Source organism: Nerophis lumbriciformis, linkage group LG22, assembly GCF_033978685.3.
Source record: "Nerophis lumbriciformis linkage group LG22, RoL_Nlum_v2.1, whole genome shotgun sequence".
Taxonomy (NCBI): domain Eukaryota; kingdom Metazoa; phylum Chordata; class Actinopteri; order Syngnathiformes; family Syngnathidae; genus Nerophis; species Nerophis lumbriciformis.
Window position 1 is genome coordinate 41,973,428 of NC_084569.2, and position 22,270 is coordinate 41,995,697.

Genomic DNA, 22,270 nt, shown 5'->3' on the forward strand with positions numbered 1-22,270 from the left:
GTGCACTACATGGATGTCAGCAGTGTGTGAGTGCACTACCTGCATGTGTGTGAGTGCACTACCTGCATGTCAGCAGTGTGTGAGTGCACTACCTGCATTTCTGCAGTGTGTGAGTGCACTACTTGCATGTCAGCAGTTGTATGAGTGCACTACCTGCATGTCAGCTGTGTATGAGTGCACTACCTGCATGTGTGTCAGTGCACTACATGGATGTCAGCAGTGTGTGAGTGCACTACCTGCATGTGTGTGAGTGCACTACCTGCATGTCAGCAGTGTGTGAGTGCACTACCTGCATTTCTGCAGTGTGTGAGTGCACTACTTGCATGTCAGCAGTTGTATGAGTGCACTACCTGCATGTCAGTAGTGTGTGAGTGCACTACCTGCATGTCAGCAGTGTGTGAGTGCACTACCTGCATGTCAGCAGTGTGTGAGTGCACTACCTGCATGTCAGCAGTGTGTGAGTGCACTACCTGCATGTCAGCAGTGTGTGAGGGCACTACCTGCATGTCAGCAGTGTGTGAGTGCACTACCTGCATGTGTGTGAGTGCACTACCTGCATGTCAGCAGTGTGTGAGTGCACTATCTGGATGTCAGCTGTGTGTGAGTGCACTACCTGCATGTGTGTCAGTGCACTACATGGATGTCAGCAGTGTGTGAGTGCACTACCTGCATGTGTGTGAGTGCACTACCTTCATGTCAGCAGTGTGTGAGTGCACTACCTGCATGTGTGTGAGTGCACTACCTGCATGTCAGCAGTGTGTGAGTGCACTACCTGCATGTGTGTGAGTGCACTACCTGCATGTCAGCTGTGTGTGAGTGCACTACCTGCATGTGTGTCAGTGCACTACATGGATGTCAGCAGTGTGTGAGTGCACTACCTGCATGTGTGTGAGTGCACTACCAGGGATGTCAGCAGTGTGTGAGTGCACTACCTGCATGTGTGTGAGTGCACTACCTGCATGTCAGCAGTGTGTGAGTGCACTACCTGCATTTCTGCAGTGTGTGAGTGCACTACCTGCATGTCAGCAGTTGTATGAGTGCACTACCTGCATGTGTGTGAGTGCACTACCTGGATGTCAGCAGTGTGTGAGTGCACTACCTGCATGTGTGTGAGTGCACTACCTGCATGTCAGCAGTGTGTGAGTGCACTACCTGCATTTCTGCAGTGTGTGAGTGCACTACCTGCATGTCAGCAGTTGTATGAGTGCACTACCTGCATGTCAGCAGTGTGTGAGTGCACTACCTGCATGTGTGTGAGTGCACTACCTGCATGTCAGCTGTGTGTGAGTGCACTACCTGCATGTCAGCAGTTGTATGAGTGCACTACCTTCATGTTGTGTCCGTCAGGCCTCACAAGGTGGCGCTGTGCTGCTGGAGATGGATGAAAAGAAGTCCTTTTTGAGGGTCTGGTGGCTAACTGGAGCAGAAACCAAGGTAGGGTAAGTAAGGCAGACATAAAACTGAGGTAAAGTAGGGAGAACAACATGGGTGACTTTTTTTCCCTTGTTTTTGGTAGCGACTGAGACAATAGTGGTTCCTGTCAGTCTGACGCTCCCGTCTAAAAAAGAACAATTCCTACCATTTTTTTTTTTTTTTTTTAAACACAGTTTTGGTTCCTGAACGCACCACTGCGCCATAAGCAGCGTCCTCCAGCGGCTTGAGGGCGGATCTAGCGAGGATGTGGACTTTGTAGTGTAGGAAGATCCGGCGGGAACAGTCTCTCTCCTGGCAGACCTCGTAGTGTTTGTGAGGTTTGTGCGGGATCCTCGTCGTGCAGACAGACAAAGAGGTGGTGATGTGGCAATGAGACGACGACGGCAAAAAGGAGGGGGGGAGTCCGACATCAGAAAAGATAGAAGGGTGCGTCTGCCAAACAAAGAGCTTAAAAAAAGGCTTGTGGAGAGATGTGAACTTCCTGTGGCGCTAGTATGGAGCGAACCTGCTGTAGCCCGCTCGGTATAGACTGGCCTGGAAGACACAGGAGACAACACTTAGACTTGGGCTACATAATACCAGCTAGTCTTCCCCTCAGGGAATAAAACACACGGGTCAGTCCCAAGTCCTGTTGGATGACATATACAGGTAAAAGCCAGTAAATTAGAATATTTTGAAAAACTTGATTTATTTCAGTAATTGCTTTCAAAAGGTGTAACTTGTACATTATATTTATTCATTGCACACAGACTGATGCATTCAAATGTTTATTTCATTTAATTTTGATGATTTGAAGTGGCAACAAATGAAAATCCAAAATTCCGTGTGTCACAAAATTAGAATATTACTTAAGGCTAATACAAAAAAGGGATTTTTAGAAATGTTGGCCAACTGAAAAGTATGAAAATGAAAAATATGAGCATGTACAATACTCAATACTTGGTTGGAGCTCCTTTTGCCTCAATTACTGCGTTAATGCGGCGTGGCATGGAGTCGATGAGTTTCTGGCACTGCTCAGGTGTTATGAGAGCCCAGGTTGCTCTGATAGTGGCCTTCAACTCTTCTGCGTTTTTGGCTCTGGCATTCTGCATCTTCCTTTTCACAATACCCCACAGATTTTCTATGGGGCTAAGGTCAGGGGAGTTGGCGGGCCAATTTAGAACAGAAATACCATGGTCCGTAAACCAGGCACGGGTAGATTTTGCGCTGTGTGCAGGCGCCAAGTCCTGTTGGAACTTGAAATCTCCATCTCCATAGAGCAGGTCAGCAGCAGGAAGCATGAAGTGCTCTAAAACTTGCTGGTAGACGGCTGCGTTGACCCTGGATCTCAGGAAACAGAGTGGACCGACACCAGCAGATGACATGGCACCCCAAACCATCACTGATGGTGGAAACTTTACACTAGACTTCAGGCAACGTGGATCCTGTGCCTCTCCTGTCTTCCTCCAGACTCTGGGACCTCGATTTCCAAAGGAAATGCAAAATTTGCTTTCGTCAGAAAACATGACTTTGGACCACTCAGCAGCAGTCCAGCTGGTGTCGGTCCACTCTGTTTCCTGAGATCCAGGGTCAACGCAGACTTTATGAGCCTTCGTCTTATAAAAAACGTTGTAGATTAGGCTGCAATAATTTGTTAAATGCTTTATATAAGATTATTAATGTATTATATTTAACAAGGTCATCAAATTTGAGCAACTTTGATTGCATAAACAGATTATGAGTATGTTCTAAATAACGAATGATCCGCACTGCTCTTTTCTGTAATATGATCAGAGGATGAATTGTGTTGTGGTAAGTATTCCCCCATACTTCAACACAGTATGGAAGGTATGGCAGTACCAAGGTGCAGTATAGAGTACGGAGTGCATTTTCATTGAAGTATAGTTTTGCTTTCTTTATAATTGATTTACAATTATAATTCTAAGTTCATGATTATTTGAAAAAAAATTAAGTTTCTCAATTGGAACGTTAAATATCTTGTCTTTGCAGTCTATACAATTGGATATAAGTTGAAAAGGATTTAAATTATTATATTCTCTTTTTATTTACCGTATTTTCCGCACTATTAGCCGCACCTAAAAACCACAAATTTACTCAAAAGCTGACAGTGCGGCTTATAACCCGGTGCGCTTTATATATGGATTAATATTAAGATTCATTTTCATAAAGTTTCGGTCTCGCAACTACGGTAAACAGCCGCCATCTTTTTTCCCCGTAGAAGAGGAAGTGCTTCTTCTTCTAAGCAAGCAACCGCCAAGGTAAGCACCCGCCCCCATAGAACAGGAAGCGCTTCTTCTTCTACTGTAAGCAACCACCCGTCCGCGTAGAAGAAGAAAAAGCGCGCGGATATTACGTTTCATTTCCTTTGTGTGTTTACATCTGTAAAGACCACAAAATGGCTCCTACTAAGCGACAGGTTTCCGGTTCATGAAAAGACGCAATCTCTCCATCCGCACACGGACTACTATTTCACAGCAACTGCCTAAAGACTTTCAAGAAAAGCTGGCTACTTTCCGTGCATATTGTAAAAACAAGATAGCTGAAAAAAAGATCCGGCCAGAGAACATTATCAACATGGACGAGGTTCCACTGACTTTTGATATTCCTGTGAACCGCACTGTGGATACAACGGGAGCACGTACGGTGAATATTCGCACCACAGGGAATGAGAAGTCATCCTTCACTGTGGTTCTAGCTTGCCATGCTAATGGCCAGAAACTTCCACCCATGGTGATATTCAAAAGGAAGACCTTGCCAAAAGAGACCTTTCCAGCCGGCGTCATCATAAAAGCTAACTCGAAGGGATGGATGAAGAAAAGATGAGCGAGTGGTTAAGGTAAGTTTAAGTTTACGCGAAGAGGCCGGGTGGCTTTTTTCACGCTGCTCCGTCCATGTTGATATACGACTCCATGCGCGCCCACATCACGCTGGTTTTAATATATTATTAAAGTTTGACTGACCTATCTGACTGTTTTTTTGACATTCCTTTAGCGCAGTTAGATGCGGCTTACAACACGGGGCGGCTTATAGGTGGACAAAGTTTTGAAATATGCCGTTCATTGAAGGCGCGGCTTATAACCCAGGGCGCCTTATGGTGCGGAAAATACGGTACACAACGTGACAACTTCACTGCTCTTGTAGATAAACTAATTAACTTTCTTCTGTTTTGTCTTAAGTCACATACAAACAGGATGTTTTTTTTTTACAGTCTCCAAAAGTCTCCAATGTAACCACAAAAAGTGGCTAGTTGCTTAATGTGAATACTCGCTAAATATTACATAGCAACGCTCATCCCTCCTGCTCCGTCTTCTTATTCTCTGGCAGACCAGATGAAAAAGAGGAGTTAGAGTGCATAATGCAACACCTTTTTGAGGCGGTCCGCCAAAATAAATGTAAGCTATGACCTGCTGTAAGGACACGCGACAGTCGCGGACAGTCCCATCATCATGTGTTTATAGGAGAGGGCAAACACATGACTGTATGGCAGTGCTGACAATGCTCATGCAAGTGTGTGGTTTCTCTCACCATGGCTCCCACACCGTAGGCGGCAGCAGCAGCGGGGGTCAGAGCGTGGTATGGATCTGCCGTGTAAACCCGTCCGTAACTGCGAGCACAAAGTCAAAAAGAAGAAGTGGGTGGATCAACAACACACTAAGTCAATGACATACACATCATATTATAGTCTGTTCTCAGCTCACGTTACCGTGGAAACATTCATTCAAACACAGCCGCGTTATGAGCCTATTGATCCCAAAGCACTGTTATCCTATTACCTTGAACACATCCATTAGTGTGTGTGTGTGTGTGTGTGTGTGTGTGTGTGTGTGTGTGTGTGTGTGTGTGTGTGTGTGTGTGTGTGTGTGTGTGTGTGTGTGTGTGTGTGTGTGTGTGTGTGTGTGTGTGTGTGTGTGTGTTGGGACACACTTCTGAACAAATTGTAGTTGAGCAGTCAGAGGATTGTTAGTTTTCAACAATAGATTGTTGAATGTGCCCACAAGGTACTCATACACAGAGGTGGGTAGAGTAGCCAGAAATTGTACTCAAGTAAGAGTACTGTTACTTTAGAGATTTATTACTCAAGTAAAAGTAAGGAGTAGTCACACAAATATTTACTTGAGTAAACGTAAAAAGTATGTTGTGAAAAAACTACTCAAGTACTGAGTAACTGATGAGTAACATACACACACATATCATATATATATATATATATTTATATATATATATATATATACATATATATACACATACATTGATATATACAGTATATCATTTATATTTATTTATTTTGCCGTTTTTGTTTACATGTTAAAGGTGTTTTAATGAATATACATGCATGTTTAACACATATAGATTCCTTTCTTTCATGAAGACAAGAATATAAGTTGGTGTATTACCTGATTCTGATGACTTGCATTGATTGTAATCAGACAGTAGTGATGATAACGTCCACGTTTTCAAATGCAGGAGAAAAAAAGTTCCTCCTTTCTGTCTAATACCACATGAAAGTGGTTGGTTTTTGGTATCTTATTTGTCCAGCTTCCATATTCGTTTTTATACACTTTACAAGAAATACATTGGCGGCAAATTCCGTAGCTTGCTAGCTTGTTTGCGCTGGCTTTCGGAGACTCTTGTTTTGAAAGCGCAGGCGCGATGGAGCGGCACTTTTATTGTGAAGACAGGAACTGTGCAGTCAGTCTTTAGGCTTTTGACGGGATGTACGGTTGAAATAAAAAAGTGTCTTTTTTCCTTCACACTTTTGATTGATTGATTGGAATTTGTTTTAGTAGATTGCACAGTACAGTACATATTCCGTACAATTGACCACTAAATGGTAAGACCCGAAAAAGTTTTTCAACTTGTTTAAGTCAGGTCATGTGACCGCCTGGCTCTGTTTGATTGGTCCAACGTCACCAGTGACTGCATCTGATTGGTGGAACGGAGTGAACGTCACCAGTGACTGTATTTGTTGAAACGCAGGCACTATGAAGGTCTGTCTGACAGACCAAAACAAACAAAGCGTGCATTAACAGATCGATCAAAATTAGTAGCGAGTAGCGAGCTGAATGTAGATAAAAGTAGCGGAGTAAAAGTAGCGTTTCTTCTCTATAAATATACTCAAGTAAAAGTAAAAGTATGTTGCATTAAAACTACTCTTAGAAGTACAATTTATCCCAAAAGTTACTCAAGTAGATGTAACGGAGTAAATGTAGCGCGTTACTACCCACCTCTGCTTATGACTAGGGATGATGTTTGATAAGAAATTATCGAGTTTGAGCCTATTATCGAATCCTCTTATCGAACCTATTCTCTTATCGAATCCAGATAGGTTGTTGTATATGGAAAAAAACACAATATTTGGTTTAACAAAAGCTCACTTTTATTTTATAATAAAAAAATAAAAATAAAAAAATAAAAAATATTGACTGTTGTTACCCAAAGTATATTAAGTATGTACAGTAACACAAAAACAACCTGTCTCTGTGATCACTATAGGTGTATAAATAATAATATAGTGTTAAACAAAACTGAAAATAATACAGCTCTCCAAAAAGTGCACTTCTGCTGCTATTGGAACATACTAACTACACACACTATGACACTAAGAACACCACAGTCATCAATCAACAATTCTTCCCCCCTTACATGAGAGCAAAGCCTGGCAATAATTGCATATTGCCTGTTCTGCCCTCACTATACGTGTTGAGCTTATACAGCTAACAAACAATCCAAAGCAGATTAATCCATTCAGGCTCTTTATTGTTGTTGATCTTGCTTTGTCGTTTCCTATTGTTACTTTTGTCCTGCACTGGACTGTTGTTTTTGTTTTTTTTTAAACTGAAATACACACAATGACAAATGTATAAGCTATGTGATTCAATGAACATACTGAAATGTAATACACAATATGTAAATACTAGCTTCACACAAATATATAGTACTATCATCAAACAATTACTTCTGAGTGTTGAAACTATTTCGATGGTGGAAATACACGACTGGCAGCCATTTTAAGTCCTCAAAACATCCATTGAAACAGTGCACAAAAACTTAAACACTTTCCACCTTAATATTGAGTTACATAAACAAGTTAAACAGTTTACTTACAGACTTATCTTTTCCAAGGCTTGTAAGAGCTAACACAACTTGTCTACTTCTCAATTGTCTCAACCCAGAAGTGCCCAAACTAATGACGTGTAGTATTTTCATATCGCCACAAGGTGTCAGTAAGAGTCTACAATCAAATGGGCATAACATTGCAGGTCCCACAGGGCATTTCCTGTACGTGGGAAGGGATTCAAATAAAGAACCAACTCTTTTTCTTCACTATAGTGGCCTCGATAACGGGAACCGGTTCTCAAAAAGGGATTTGAGTCCATGGAATCGGTTCTTTTCTTATCGAACAACCGGGAGAACCGATTTCGAACATCATCCCTACTTATAACAGACTTATATTGAAAACAATAAATATATTTTCTTGGCAGAATAAATGTTATAATGTAATATTGTTCTGGGTAACTCATTATTTTTATGTGAGTGTTTAAATATGTTTGTCTTCTACCGTTTTAATTTGTGTGTTTTTTTTTTTTAATGATAGATTTTTAAAAATGAGGATACATGGAGCTCCCGGTCTAAGAGAGCACAGTTTGCAGGTTTAATGTGCACAATTGAATACCTTAGTCATGTGTTTATACAAGTTTAGATTGGGGAAATGTAATCATGAAGAAAGAAGTTAATGTCTCTTGTTTTCATCTAAACCAGGGGTGTGCAAACTGAGACGTCATGAGTTTAAAAAGGAATCTGGCCGAGGAAGATTTCAATACATTTAAAAGCCTGACCATTTTTGAAGCCGTTACTTTGTCGCCATCTTGTGGACAATGTGAGTAATTCAGGTCAAGGGGCTTTGATTAAAATCTGAATTCAATGGCGCGCAAAATGTATTTATATGACCAAAAGGAAACAAGCTTCCCTAGTCATGGTGAAAAAACACAAAAAGTCAACAGACATGGTCACACACAACACAACCTGCTCACTCAACTTGGTGGATGTTATAAAAAAATGTCCATGCACCATAACACAATTCTAATGACACCCATTTAAATCCATTACAAAGCATGATGGGAAATAACCCTCTCCACACTTATCCATGTTTGGCACGTTTTAGCTGCTTGATCATTCCAATTCACGTGATTTCATACCTGCCAACTTTTGAAATCAGAAAAACCTAGTAGCCAGGGTCCAAGGGCCGCAGGCCCCGGTAGGTCCAGGACAAAGTCCTGGTGGAGGGTTCAGGGCTTCGCCCCCCGACGCAAAATGATTATTAGCATTCAGACAGGTTAAAATGTTGCTAAAACCATCACTTTTCTATCAGTCACAGTGACTTTTCAAAACAAAATTATGACAGCAAAAATCATATGGGTTGATTGACATGTTTATTCTGTAAGCTAACTTCAATAGTTTGAAATTATTTTGACAGTTAATGCCAGTTATCCTGTCAACCTTTCACAAGACTTCAATTTGTTCATTGAAAGTATAAACACTTTTTACAGTAAACAAATGGTAAAACAGTACTAAACAATTCCATTAAAAAAAAAATTGGTGTCATTATTAACTTTCTGTCCAAGCTTGTATAATCTACTGCCTTGTTCAATTGTAAAAAATATTCTGTGCCTAAAATTCACATTTCTATCACAATTATCATACTGTAAACATGGTAAGCTAACTTCATTAAAATTAATAGTCCTGTCAATAGCATGGAATTACAATTCAAATGTAGTTTTTTTGTAAGCCTTTCAAAAGAATTCAAAATATGAAAAATTAATGAAAATGAATTGAAGCCATCAGACACTTGAAAAGTGGCACATCACATCTCTAATGTAATCATTTGAACTTTTCAACAGAAATAGCACTGCAAAAATATTAAGGACATACTTCTGTATTTTGGTAGTTATGCTGTCAACATTTAACAAGATTTCTTCAACTTGGACTTGAAAGCATAAATAGTATAAACACTTTTAACAGTATAACAGTACTAAACAATTCCAATAGATAACATTGGTGTCATTACCTTTTTGTGGCTAAAATCCAAATCAGATTGATCATACTGCAAAAATGATATGGTAACTTTATTGCGCACCAAACACGAAGCAAGGCCAAAGCGCATGCATGGTGCAGGAGAACAAAGGACTTCTTTCATTTAAGGTTTGTGATAAACCATCAAACTCATTCGTTAAAAGGACTCTATAGTAATATAAAGCGAGTTTTTCTGGACATTATCATGCAAGAAAAGTTTATTTTTGGGACCGCGATCACCGCGTAATGATTTTTAAAGGTTGCATTACAAACATTTAACTGTCCCATGTGATCAGCCAGTGCGATTGGAAATCCATACTTAATTATTGCCTCCGTAAATAAAACTTCGGCATTTATCACATCTAAAGAATCTGTTTGGGCGACGAAAAACGTTGAAAGTTTTCCACTTGTATCGCTAGCAACGGCATTAGACTTGTGTTTTTTTGTCCCAACGTGGTCTTTTACATCGCTAATTCCTCCGTGTCCGATCGAAACATCTTGTCTGCACAAGGTGCAATCCGCGTAGTTTTCACCCTTTTTTTTTTTAAATTAATGAAAAACCGTATTTTTTATCACTGCAACCGTAACCCGGAATAGGTTGATGAAAACCGTACGAATTACGGGAAAACCGGAGTAGTTGGCAGGTATGTGATTTCAATTAATTTCAACGTTGATTTTAAGATAGAACGGTTTTCTTGGCCATTTTACAAGAGAGCAACTTTGACTGGCTTGAGGAGCTCTGCAGCCCAGGTGTGTCCTCACCTGTCACTGTATGCGGCAGCTGCGGCGGTTGCTCCGGTTACGGCCGCGGGTTGAGCATAGCGATAGGCAGCAGCGGCGGCGGCGGCGGCAGCAGCAGGATAGCCCCCCTGGAAACACACACACACACACACTCACTCATTGAAGGGTCTCCCTGGAGGACTAGACTACAAAGAATGTATTATGTCCTATACTTTATTAGTCTCTATGACCAGGAAGTACAACAAACATGCCAGGAATCACAGAATGGAACACAAATGTCATTCTTAATACCATAAATTCCAGACTATAAGCCGCTACTTTTTCCTGCGCTTCGAACCCTGCAGCTTATAAAACGGTGCAGATAATACATGGATTTTTCTTCGCTGACAGCCATAACGCAAGAAGATTTTTTACATATATTTTTTTATACATAAAAACAAGCAAATAAACTAATTAGGTGTATTATTGTTTGTGCCGTTCAGCCTTCAAGCCGTCCATAGCGTTTCTACTCGTATGGGTTCTTTATTCATCACTCCAAGCAACGTTTGTAAGTTTTACAATATAATTAAAACAATTCTTACTTACTAAAGCGTCCCATGTGTGATGTCTGGAGCAGTGTTCATTTATATTTGTACGTGCCATCGTAATGTAATCAAGCTAGCGTCGTTAGCATTAGCTAATATGCTAACAAATCACTCCAAGCAACGTTGGAAAGTTTTACAATATAACTAAAACTATTATTGCTTACAAAAGCGTCCAATGTGTGATGTCTGTAGGAGTGTTTTCATGTATATTTGTACCTGCTATCGTAATGTAATCAAGCTAGCGTCGTTAGCATTAGCTAATACGTTAACACGTTTGAGTGTCTTTGTAAGTATTATTAACTTACAATTGGAGGTGGGGAAAATAATCGATTTTTAGATGCATCGCAATTCAGACATGGACGATTATAGATTTGATTAGTAAACATCAATCATCGATAATTGATTTATTTATTGTAAATACATTAATGCAGACCGAGAGATCCCACCAGCTCCTTTATTTCAGTGTACTTATGGTCTAATTTTGCACACATTTTTATTCATTGAATAAATGTAGGAATTCATTTAACTGTGTCTTATTGCAAGTGATAAACACTTATATAGTGTAACGAAAAGAAAGGTGAAACTGCATCACTATACAAAAATTAAAGGTGCATCAATAATCGATTTTTAATCAAATCGTGGCTCCTGAATCGTGAGGTGCCTAAAGATTCCCACCTCTAATTACAATGACATTCTTTTTGTATGGTTTCACTTTCACAAATTCCTCAGAGTCTGTTTAGCTGATTGGAGAGCTAGCTTGCACAGCTAGTGGGTTCATGACCATGACTTATGTTTTGTTTGATCAGCCGTTTTACTGCCTTGTTACAGACACCATTTAGACCACAGGTGTCAAACTCAAGGCGTGGAAATAAAGTATCTTATCTTTTCTTAATAAATGTATTACAGATATAAATGTACTGCGTACAATTACATATGTTTACACTTTAATCGTCTCTAATAATAAAACTAAATATTATATCATCATACATTTAAAAAACAATGTTATTGTTAAATATCTGCTTGACTTATGATTTCAAAGCAAGTAATCCAACAAACTTCATGTAAAAATTTAAAAGTAACATTTTTTTTTTTTTTACAGTAAAATCCACTTTCAATATAGAGTAATAATACACAACAAGCGTAGATTTTACAGTATAAAAAACTTGCATGAAAAAAACAGTGGTACCCTTTTTCCATTCCATTTAATTTAATTCCATGGTTTTATTTTATTTTATATAATGTAAAAAAAAATTTAAAAAGCTGCAAATATAAATTGTGACTGAGCTGCCAGTTGCATACAGTACAATCTAAAGATTTGGTGTTTTTCAGTGTACGTAAAAAAAGAGACAATTATATATGCACATTTATATCCATACTGTATATTATTCACTGTTAAAAACGGCAACCACAACTGTGATGTGGCCCTCAATGAAAACCACTTTCACACGCCTGATTTAGACACAATTAAGGTATGTAAGTAAACATTTTACTGTTATATTTTTATTCTCATTGTTGCTTTTTGTTTCCATTTATTCAACCATTATTTACTTTTTACTTTTTAAATTCGATCTCAATTTTGTACACTGCTGCTGGAATTTTAATTTTCCTGAGGGAACTCTCCTGAAGGAATCAATAAAGTACTATCTATCTATCTACAGAATATTTCTGTGTAAATAACTCATTTCACAACATATACTGTATATCCGCGGCTTATACTCCGGTGCGGCTAATAAATGGAAAAACACTTTTTTTCTTCTAAAATTTTGTGGGTGCGGCTTATATTTCTGTGCGGCTAATACATGGAAAGACTTTTTTCTTCTAAGATTTAGTGGGTGCAGCTTATACTCCGGTGCAGCTAATACATGAAAAAACACTTTTTTTCAAACATTTTGTGGGTGCGGCTTATGCTCCGGTGCGGCTACAACACGGAAAACACTTTTTCCCCTAAAATTGAGTGGGTGCAGCTTATACTCCGGTGCGGCTAATACATGGAAAACACTTATTTATTTATTTTTTTAATTGAGTGGGTGTGGCTTATACTCCAGTGCAGCTAATATGTGGAAAAACGCTTTTTCCTTCTAAGATTTGGTGGGTGCGGCTTATACTCCGGTGCGGTCAATGCATGGAAAACGCTTTTTTTCTTCTGAGATTTAGTGGGTGCGGCTTATTCTCCAGTGCGGCTAATACACGGAATGCCACTTTTTTCTTCTAAGATTTAGTGGGTGCAGCTTACAGGTAAAAGCCAGTAAATTAGAGTATTTTGAAAAACTTGATTTATTTCAGTAATTGCATTCAAAAGGTGTAACTTGTACATTATATTTATTCATTGCACACAGACTGATGCATTCAAATGTTTATTTCATTTAATTTTGATGATTTGAAGTGGCAACAAATGAAAATCCAAAATTCCGTGTGTCACAAAATTAGAATATTACTTAAGGCTAATACAAAAAAGGGATTTTTAGAAATGTTGGCCAACTGAAAAGTATGAAAATGAAAAATATGAGCATGTACAATACTCAATACTTGGTTGGAGCTCCTTTTGCCTCAATTACTGCGTTAATGCGGCGTGGCATGGAGTCGATGAGTTTCTGGCACTGCTCAGGTGTTATGAGAGCCCAGGTTGCTCTGATAGTGGCCTTCAACTCTTCTGCATTTTTGGGTCTGGCATTCTGCATCTTCCTTTTCACAATACCCCACAGATTTTCTATGGGGCTAAGGTCAGGGGAGTTGGCGGGCCAATTTAGAACAGAAATACCATGGTCCGTAAACCAGGCACGGGTAGATTTTGCGCTGTGTGCAGGCGCCAAGTCCTGTTGGAACTTGAAATCTCCATCTCCATAGAGCAGGTCAGCAGCAGGAAGCATGAAGTGCTCTAAAACTTGCTGGTAGACGGCTGCGTTGACCCTGGATCTCAGGAAACAGAGTGGACCGACGCCAGCAGATGACATGGCACCCCAAACCATCACCCTACCATGCAAATTTTGCATTTCCTTTGGAAATCGAGATCCCAGAGTCTGGAGGAAGACAGGAGAGGCACAGGATCCACGTTGCCTGAAGTCTAGTGTAAAGTTTCCACCATCAGTGATGGTTTGGGGTGCCATGTCATCTGCTGGTGTCGGTCCACTCTGTTTCCTGAGATCCAGGGTCAACGCAGCCGTCTACCAGCAAGTTTTAGAGCACTTCATGCTTCCTGCTGCTGACCTGCTCTATGGAGATGGAGATTTCAAGTTCCAACAGGACTTGGCGCCTGCACACAGCGCAAAATCTACCCGTGCCTGGTTTACGGACCATGGTATTTCTGTTCTAAATTGGCCCGCCAACTCCCCTGACCTTAGCCCCATAGAAAATCTGTGGGGTATTGTGAAAAGGAAGATGCAGAATGCCAGACCCAAAAACGCAGAAGAGTTGAAGGCCACTATCAGAGCAACCTGGGCTCTCATAACACCTGAGCAGTGCCAGAAACTCATCGACTCCATGCCACGCCGCATTAACGCAGTAATTGAGGCAAAAGGAGCTCCAACCAAGTATTGAGTATTGTACATGCTCATATTTTTCATTTTCATACTTTTCAGTTGGCCAACATTTCTAAAAATCCCTTTTTTGTATTAGCCTTAAGTAATATTCTAATTTTGTGACACACGGAATTTTGGATTTTCATTTGTTGCCACTTCAAATCATCAAAATTAAATGAAATAAACATTTGAATGCATCAGTCTGTGTGCAATGAATAAATATAATGTACAAATTACACCTTTTGAATGCAATTACTGAAATAAATCAAGTTTTTCAAAATATTCTAATTTACTGGCTTTTACCTGTAGATGAATGTTGGTGTAGAAAAGCATGTTTGGAGCATTCATGAATATTTATACTATAGTGTTTCACCATTTGGTGGACAGAGCAAAGAATGGGGCAGACTTGGAAAAAGGAACACACACACACACACACACACACACACACACACACACACACACACACACACACACACACACACACACACACACACACACACACAGACACACACACACACACACACACACACACACACACACACACACACACACACACAGACACAGACACACAGACGGGCCTATGCTGACACTTCAGATGACAGTTGAAAGGTCCTCCAAACACAGCACAAAGGTGTGCATTGAGCAGAAGACCTTGGTAATGTAGCAGGTGAAGCAGGTTATTCAGGGAACAAACAGCAAGGCCTTGTGGGTGAGTGGAAGAAGTGTGGAGAGGGAGGCTGTTAGCAGAATGTCCACATGCAACAGCTGGTGGGCACATGCTTGAATAACACTAAAAATCTTTCATTTGAGGCCCTGGTCAGCAGCTTACACCCTGCTGTGGGACTAAACTCACACATTGCTGTGGGAGGGACACCTTCATAACAATATGTAATATGTTCAATATACACACTGCAAGTATATATATAATGTAGTAACAGACACCTTCATAACAATATGTAATATGTACAATATACACACTGCAAGTATATATATAATGTAGTAACAGACACCTTCATAACAATATGTAATATGTACAATATACACACTGCAAGTATATATATAATGTAGTAACAGACACCTTCATAACAATATGTAATATGTACAATATACACACTGCAAGTATATATATAATGTAGTAACAGACACCTTCATAACAATATGTAATATGTACAATATACACACTGCAAGTATATATATAATGTAGTAACAGACACCTTCATAAAAATATGTAATATGTACAATATACACACTGCAAGTATATATATAATGTAGTAACAGACACCTTCATAAGAATATGTAATATGTACAATATACACACTGCAAGTATATATATAACGTAGTAACAGACACCTTCATAACAATATGTAATATGTACAATATACACACTGCAAGTATATATATAATGTAGTAACAGACACCTTCATAACAATATGTAATATGTACAATATTTACCATATTTTGGTTATTTTAATCATTGCCAGAGTTCATACTCCAACAGGGTCCTTCAGCTTGGTTCCCACAGTGTTGGATTCAAAAACTCCTTCATCCAGATGTATAAAACACTGGCCATACAGCAATAGATGATATCTGTCTATTACCTGACATGTTTGCTACCTCTCTTTATTTATCACGTCTATTTTCTGCTGGATCTACTCTCTATTTTATGCTGCAGCTGTTACATATACTGTAATATTGTACATGGTCATTGTTATATATTATATAAACATGATATAATATAATAATATATCAGTATATATATTATACTGTATATGTAATATGTAAATATTACATATGTTATATTGCTACTACGGTAAATTTTTTGTCTACTTTATACCTGCATTATCCTTTCCATCCTTAGTAACTGGGCTACTGTGTGGAACAATGTCCCTCGTGGATCATTAAAGTTGTTTAAGGCTGAAACGACGCGTCGACGTAGTCGACGTCATCGGTTACGTAAATACGTCGACGCCGTTTTTGTGCGTCGGCGCGTCGCATATTTACGTCACACTACTGTCATGGCGGAGCGCAAAGCAGACGATGCGAGCGAGGGGAAAAAAGCATGCCAAAAGTCGTCAAAAGTGTGGGAGTATTTCAATAAACGGCCTAATAATGTTGTTGTATGCACACTGTGTCGAGCGGAAATGGCCTATCATAGCAGCACAACGGCTATGAAGGAACATTTGAAAAGAAAACCCCCGACAGCGTTCTTGCCATCACCATCAACAAGTCAATCGTCCGCGTGCGTATACGTTGTCATTATTACACAAAAACATGAATGTGTCATTTGTATCTGCGTTGTAAATTCATAAACTAAAGCACCGTTTCGCTCTGAGAGGCGCGTTTGGCGTGCCTGTTCAGTGTTTACAAAGACGCGCTCCTCTTTAACGCTGTGGAGAGGCGGCGGCGGCGAGCGAGCGGCGAGGCGCGCCGGGAGCGACGCCGCAAGAGACAGGGGACGACGAGCGAGCGAGGAAGAGGAGCTGAAAAGCGAGGAAAGAAAGAGAAAAGAGTTGGAAGAGAAAAGACTTTGTGTAAAATTAAAAGATTGTAAACCTGGCAAAGCCGTCTGGCGTTCAGTCTGTCGGTCCTGAAAGAACCCCACGGCACAAGACGTGTCACAAACGCTAACGTTAATTAGTTGTGCAAATACCTTTTACAACATTAACAGTTACATATACTATGTACAAACCAACAATTAACTTTCACTTTAATCATACTATCATTGTTGTGTTATTAAGCAAAATAAGCAATACTTTTACTTTTGTTGAAATGTTTACACTGTACACTTTTTTGTATTGGATGTTTAGCTTTATTTTTGCACATTTTAGCAAATAAGCAATACTTTTACTTTTGTTGAAATGTTTACACTTGTTACAGAATATTTCCGTTTTGCACTTTTTTGTATTGGATGTTTATCTTTATTTTTGCACATTTTAAAGCAAAATAAGCAATACTTTTACTTTTTAAATGCTTATACTATTCCAGAATATTAAGATTTGCACTGGATGTTTACTTTTATATTTGCACATTAAAAAGCAAGTAAGCTACTTTTAATTTTGTTAAATGTTAAAAGTTTTAAATGTTTACATTGTTACAGAATATTTTGTCATGTTGTTGTCAATGTTGACTGACTAGTGGCCATACTTTTTTTTTTGTAAATAAAAGCCATGCCTTTTGAAAAAACTGGCTTACATTTATTTTTTCCTCTTCATTTTAAATAAAAAAAATAATCGGTAAAAGGAAAAATAATCTATAGATTAATCGAAAAAAATAATCTATAGATTAACCGATTAATCGAAAAAAATAATCTATAGATTAATCGATAGAAAAATAATCGTTAGCTGCAGCCCTAAAGTTGTTTAAGTCTAATGTTGGCAGGTCTGCTATTTGAAACTTCGCTTTTTCACACTTTGCTACATTTTCAACACGTTTTATTCAGCATAGAAATAAGAGTGATGGTCAATTCTGCAAAAACTGGTCAACTAGACCAAAGACATCAGTGAGAGAATGAATGCCATTTAGTGGTTTAATAGAGAAACAAACAAAGTCCTGGCCCACAATTGAAACAAGTGCAGTTTTCAGTGAGTTAGTAAAAAGAAAAAAAGCACAATAATTGGAAGCATGGACTAAAAGACATCAGGTTCCAGGCCAGATCAGAAGGAAAGCAATGCACACTGTAGTGGAGCCTACCTGAGGCACCCTGGGACTAAGGACTGAGTCCTGAAACACTAGTCTATAGAGAGAACAGAAACAAGCCTGGTCAAGACCTTAGACTTTGGTCATCCGCCCACAGAGCAGCGGCGTACACACCCTCAAACATTAACTTCCTTTCACCTGAGCTGCAGGCAAACTCAACCATTTGTCAACAGAAAGCGTGAGGAGTGGGAGTGTCACCTTGTCCACTCTGTGTTGCCAACCACGGGATCAAAACATGCCCAATCACACCCAGAGGGAAAGAGCGGGAGGAAGCCGTGAGGGGGGGGAGGGGTGTGCCGGTGGGAGGTGAGGTTACTTACATATAAGTCTGCAGCGCCGTAAAACCCATCCTGATACACCACACTGAGAGAGAGAGAGAGAGAAGATGGAGAGGAGGCATGATGGGGCGGGGGAGGTTGTGGAGTGGTGCAAAAAAAGGTGGTGCACAGTCCCAAAAAGCAGGGTGGGTGAGAGAGAGAGAGAGGAGAGAGAGAGAGAGAGTTATTTCACACCCATGCAGCATGCAGGATAACAACTTTCATTAAAAAAGACAATTTGTCAAAGACCTGAACAAGATGTAGTCATCCTCCACACCAACAGTGACTGAACGTTTATCCTTAAATGCTTTTAAATGTAAACATTTGAAGGAGCTAAGTTACGTGTAAGTGTTTGACTTGATGTCCATCCTGTCATTTTCATGTGTTCATCTGCTGCCAGGACTCCCTTGAAAAAGAGGTTTTTCATCCTCTTCCTGGGGCAAATAAGATTTTCAAAGATCAGGGGCCTCCTTTATAAAAGTGCGCATGTAAAACCTCAGAATAAATGTACTAAAAACCATTGCTGCGTGTCTTGCCAAGGACCCGCCAAGACTAGGTCACTTCCTGTCTGGAAATATTTCCCCGCAGAGCTTCTTCGACGTCACATGCTGTGTTATTTTAATACTTTATTATTATTATTATTATTATTCATTCAATTCAAAGGAGGAACAGTGTGGTTTTCGTCCTGGTCGTGGAACTGTGGACCAGCTTTATACTCTGGGCAGGGTCCTTGAGGGTGCATGGGAGTTTGCCCAACCAGTCTACATGTGCTTTGTGGACTTGGAGAAGGCATTCGACCGTGTACCCCGGGAAGTCCTGTGGGGAGTGCTCAGAGAGTATGGGGTAACGGACTGTCTTATTGTGGCAGTTCGCTCCCTGTATGATCAGTGCCAGAGCTTGGTCCGCATTGCCGGCAGTAAGTCGGACACGTTTCCAGTGAGGGTTGGACTCCGCCAAGGCTGCCCTTTGTCACCCATTCTGTTCATAACCTTTATGGACAGAATTTCTAGGCGCAGTCAAGGCGTTGAGGGGATCCGGTTTGGTGGCTGCAGGATTAGGTCTCTGCTATTTGCAGATGATGTGGTCCTGATGGCTTCTTCTGGCCAAGATCTTCAGCTCTCGCTGGATCGGTTCGCAGCCGAGTGTGAAGCGACTGGGATGGGAATCAGCACCTCCAAGTCCGAGTCCATGGTTCTCTCCCGGAAAAGGGTGGAGTGCCATCTCCGGGTTGGGGAGGAGATCTTGCCCCAAGTGGAGGAGTTCAAGTACCTCGGAGTCTTGTTCACGAGTGGGGGAAGAGTGGATCGTGAGATCGACAGGCGGATCGGTGCGGCGTCTTCAGTAATGCGGACGCTGTATCGATCCGTTGTGGTGAAGAAGGAGCTGAGCCGGAAGGCAAAGCTCTCGATTTACCGGTCGATCTACGTTCCCATCCTCACCTATGGTCATGAGCTTTGGGTCATGACCGAAAGGACAAGATCACGGGTACAAGCGGCCGAAAAGAGTTTCCTCCGCCGGGTGGCGGGGCTCTCCCTTAGAGATAGGGTGAGAAGCTCTGTCATCCGGGGGGAGCTCAAAGTAAAGCCGCTGCTCCTCCACATCGAGAGGAGCCAGATGAGGTGGTTCGGGCATCTGGTCAGGATGCCACCCGAACGCCTCCCTAGGAAGGTGTTTCGGGCACGTCCGACCGGTAGGAGGCCACGGGGAAGACCCAGGACACGCTGGGAAGACTATCTCTCCCGGCTGGCCTGGGAACGCCTCGGGATCCCCCGGGAGGAGCTGGACGAAGTGGCTGGGGAGAGGGAAGTCTGGGCTTCCCTGCTTAAGCTGCTGCCCCCGCGACCCGACCTCGGATAAGCGGAAGAAGATGGATGGATGGATGGATGGATTCAATTCAAAGAATAGCTTGCCTCGTAGTAAAAGAGAACAAGAGACTACAAATAAAGAAGATTTTTTTAAAAAGCGTAATTTCTTTCTTAAATGTTGATTTTTTTTTAAACGAGGTACGGCCTGAAAAAAGTTTACTTTTAAATGATCAGTCTTGTCTTCTCCGTGGCCTCCTACCAGCCGGACGCGCCCTAAACACCTCCTGAACCACCTCCTCTCCATGTGGAGGCTTTACTTTGATCTCCTCCCAGATGACAGATCTTCTCATGCCATCTCTAAACTCATTTGGGCCGCTTGTACCCGTGATCTTGTCCTTTCGGTCATGACCATAGGTGAGGATGGGAACGTAGATCGACCGGTAAATCGAGAGCTTTGTCTTCCGGCTCAGCTCCTTCTTCACCACAACGGATCGACTGAAGACGCTGCACCGATCCGCCTGTCCAGCTCACCATCCACTCTTCCCTCACTGGTGGACAAGACTCCCAGGTACTAGAACTCCTCCACTTGGGGCAAGATCTCTTCCCCAACTCAAACAAAACCAGTTTTCTTCTAAAAGTGCTCCGATACGGGATCAGATCCTAGGATGTCAGTGTGGTTTGTGAAGCCCTTTGAAGTATTTGTGAACAAGGGCTATATAAATGAACTTGGATTGATAGATTGAGTCCTACAAGTGGCCACTAATGGTATTAAAAAAGTATTGAATTGAATGGTTACCACCCAGTAACTAACGGACTTGTGTAGTGCCCAATGATTGACAGCCCTAATAACTACATGCACACACAACCTTTACACCAGGAGAGTTTGTCTGCAGGCCAACTACTTTCCAATGGACCAAGTGGAGGACCATTCATGTTTACATGTATATGTATTTATTTATGGTAGAGAGGTTTAATAATACAAGCATGTTTCTTTCATGAAGACAAGAATATAAGTTGCATTGGTTGCAATCAGACAGTGGCATGAGATGGAGGAGACACTAAGTCCTCCTCTCTGTCCAATACCACATCACAGTGCTTGCTTTTTGCCATCTTATTTGTCCAGCTTCCATACTTTTTCAAATGAACTCAACTCGTATTAACTCAACTCGAAATAACTCTTAATTAACTTGTATTCATTCAATTTGAATTAACTCAGATTAAATCATATTAACTACATTCAATTTAACTCAAATTATCTCAACTCAAATGAACTCATTAACTAAATTTAAGTAAACTAAAATGAACTCAACTCGAACTAACTGGTATTAGCTCAACTCGAAATAACTCTTTATTTACTCGTATTTATTCAATTCGAATTAACTCAAATGAACTAAACTCTGATGACCTCAAGTTAACTCAACTCAAAACAACTCGTATTAACAAAATTCAATTTAACTCAACTAAAATGACCTCAACTAGAACTAACTCGTATTAATTCAATTCGAATTAACTCAGATTAAATCAACTCAGATTCATTTATATTAACTCAACACAAATGAACTCATTAACTAAACTCAATTTAACTCAAATGAACTCAACTCAAATGAACTCAACTCGAAATAACTCTTAATTAACTTGTATTCATTCAATTCGGATTAACTCAAATTAACTCAACTCAAATGACTTCAAGTTAACTCAACTCAAATTAACTCGTATTAACTAAATTAAATTTAATTCAACTCAAATTAACTCAAAACGAAACTAACACGTATAAACTCAACTCGAAATAACTTATTAATTCAATTCGAATTAGCTGAAATTAACTCAACTCAAATGACCTCAAGTTAACTCAACTCAAATTAATTCGTCTGAACTAAATTAAATTAAACTCAACTCGAATAACTCGTGTTAACTCAACTCAAAATAACTCTAAATTAACTTGTATTAATTCAATTCGAATCAACTCAAATTAACTCAACTCAAATGACCCCAAGTTAACTCAACTCGAACTAACTCGTATTAACTCAACCCGAAATAACTCTTAATTAACTTGTATTAAGTCCATTTGAATTAACTCAAATTAACGCAACTCAAATGACCTCAAGTTA

At 40.2% G+C, this 22,270-nt stretch overlaps 1 protein-coding gene across 9 annotated transcripts in view; it reads right to left on the bottom strand.

Moving 5' to 3' along the window:
- Window positions 1–909: 909 nt before the first annotated feature.
- LOC133615351 (RNA binding protein fox-1 homolog 2-like) overlaps window positions 910–22,270 on the bottom strand; it is a 153,099-nt gene continuing 131,738 nt past the window's right edge. For 4 of the 9 annotated variants that reach the window (XM_061973885.2, XM_061973887.2, XM_061973884.2 and 1 more), the window contains 4 exons: window positions 18,361–18,403; window positions 10,267–10,373; window positions 4,960–5,038; window positions 1,037–1,968 (listed from right to left, as the gene is read on the bottom strand). In XM_061973885.2, the coding sequence (XP_061829869.1) occupies window positions 1,924–1,968; window positions 4,960–5,038; window positions 10,267–10,373; window positions 18,361–18,403 (274 nt within the window). In that variant the 3' untranslated portion in view covers window positions 1,037–1,923. Of the gene's footprint in view, window positions 1,969–4,959; window positions 5,039–10,266; window positions 10,374–18,034; window positions 18,078–18,360; window positions 18,404–22,270 lie in introns of all 9 variants that reach the window. The other 5 variants (XR_012051097.1, XR_012051095.1, XR_012051096.1 and 2 more) reach the window with 5 other exon arrangements.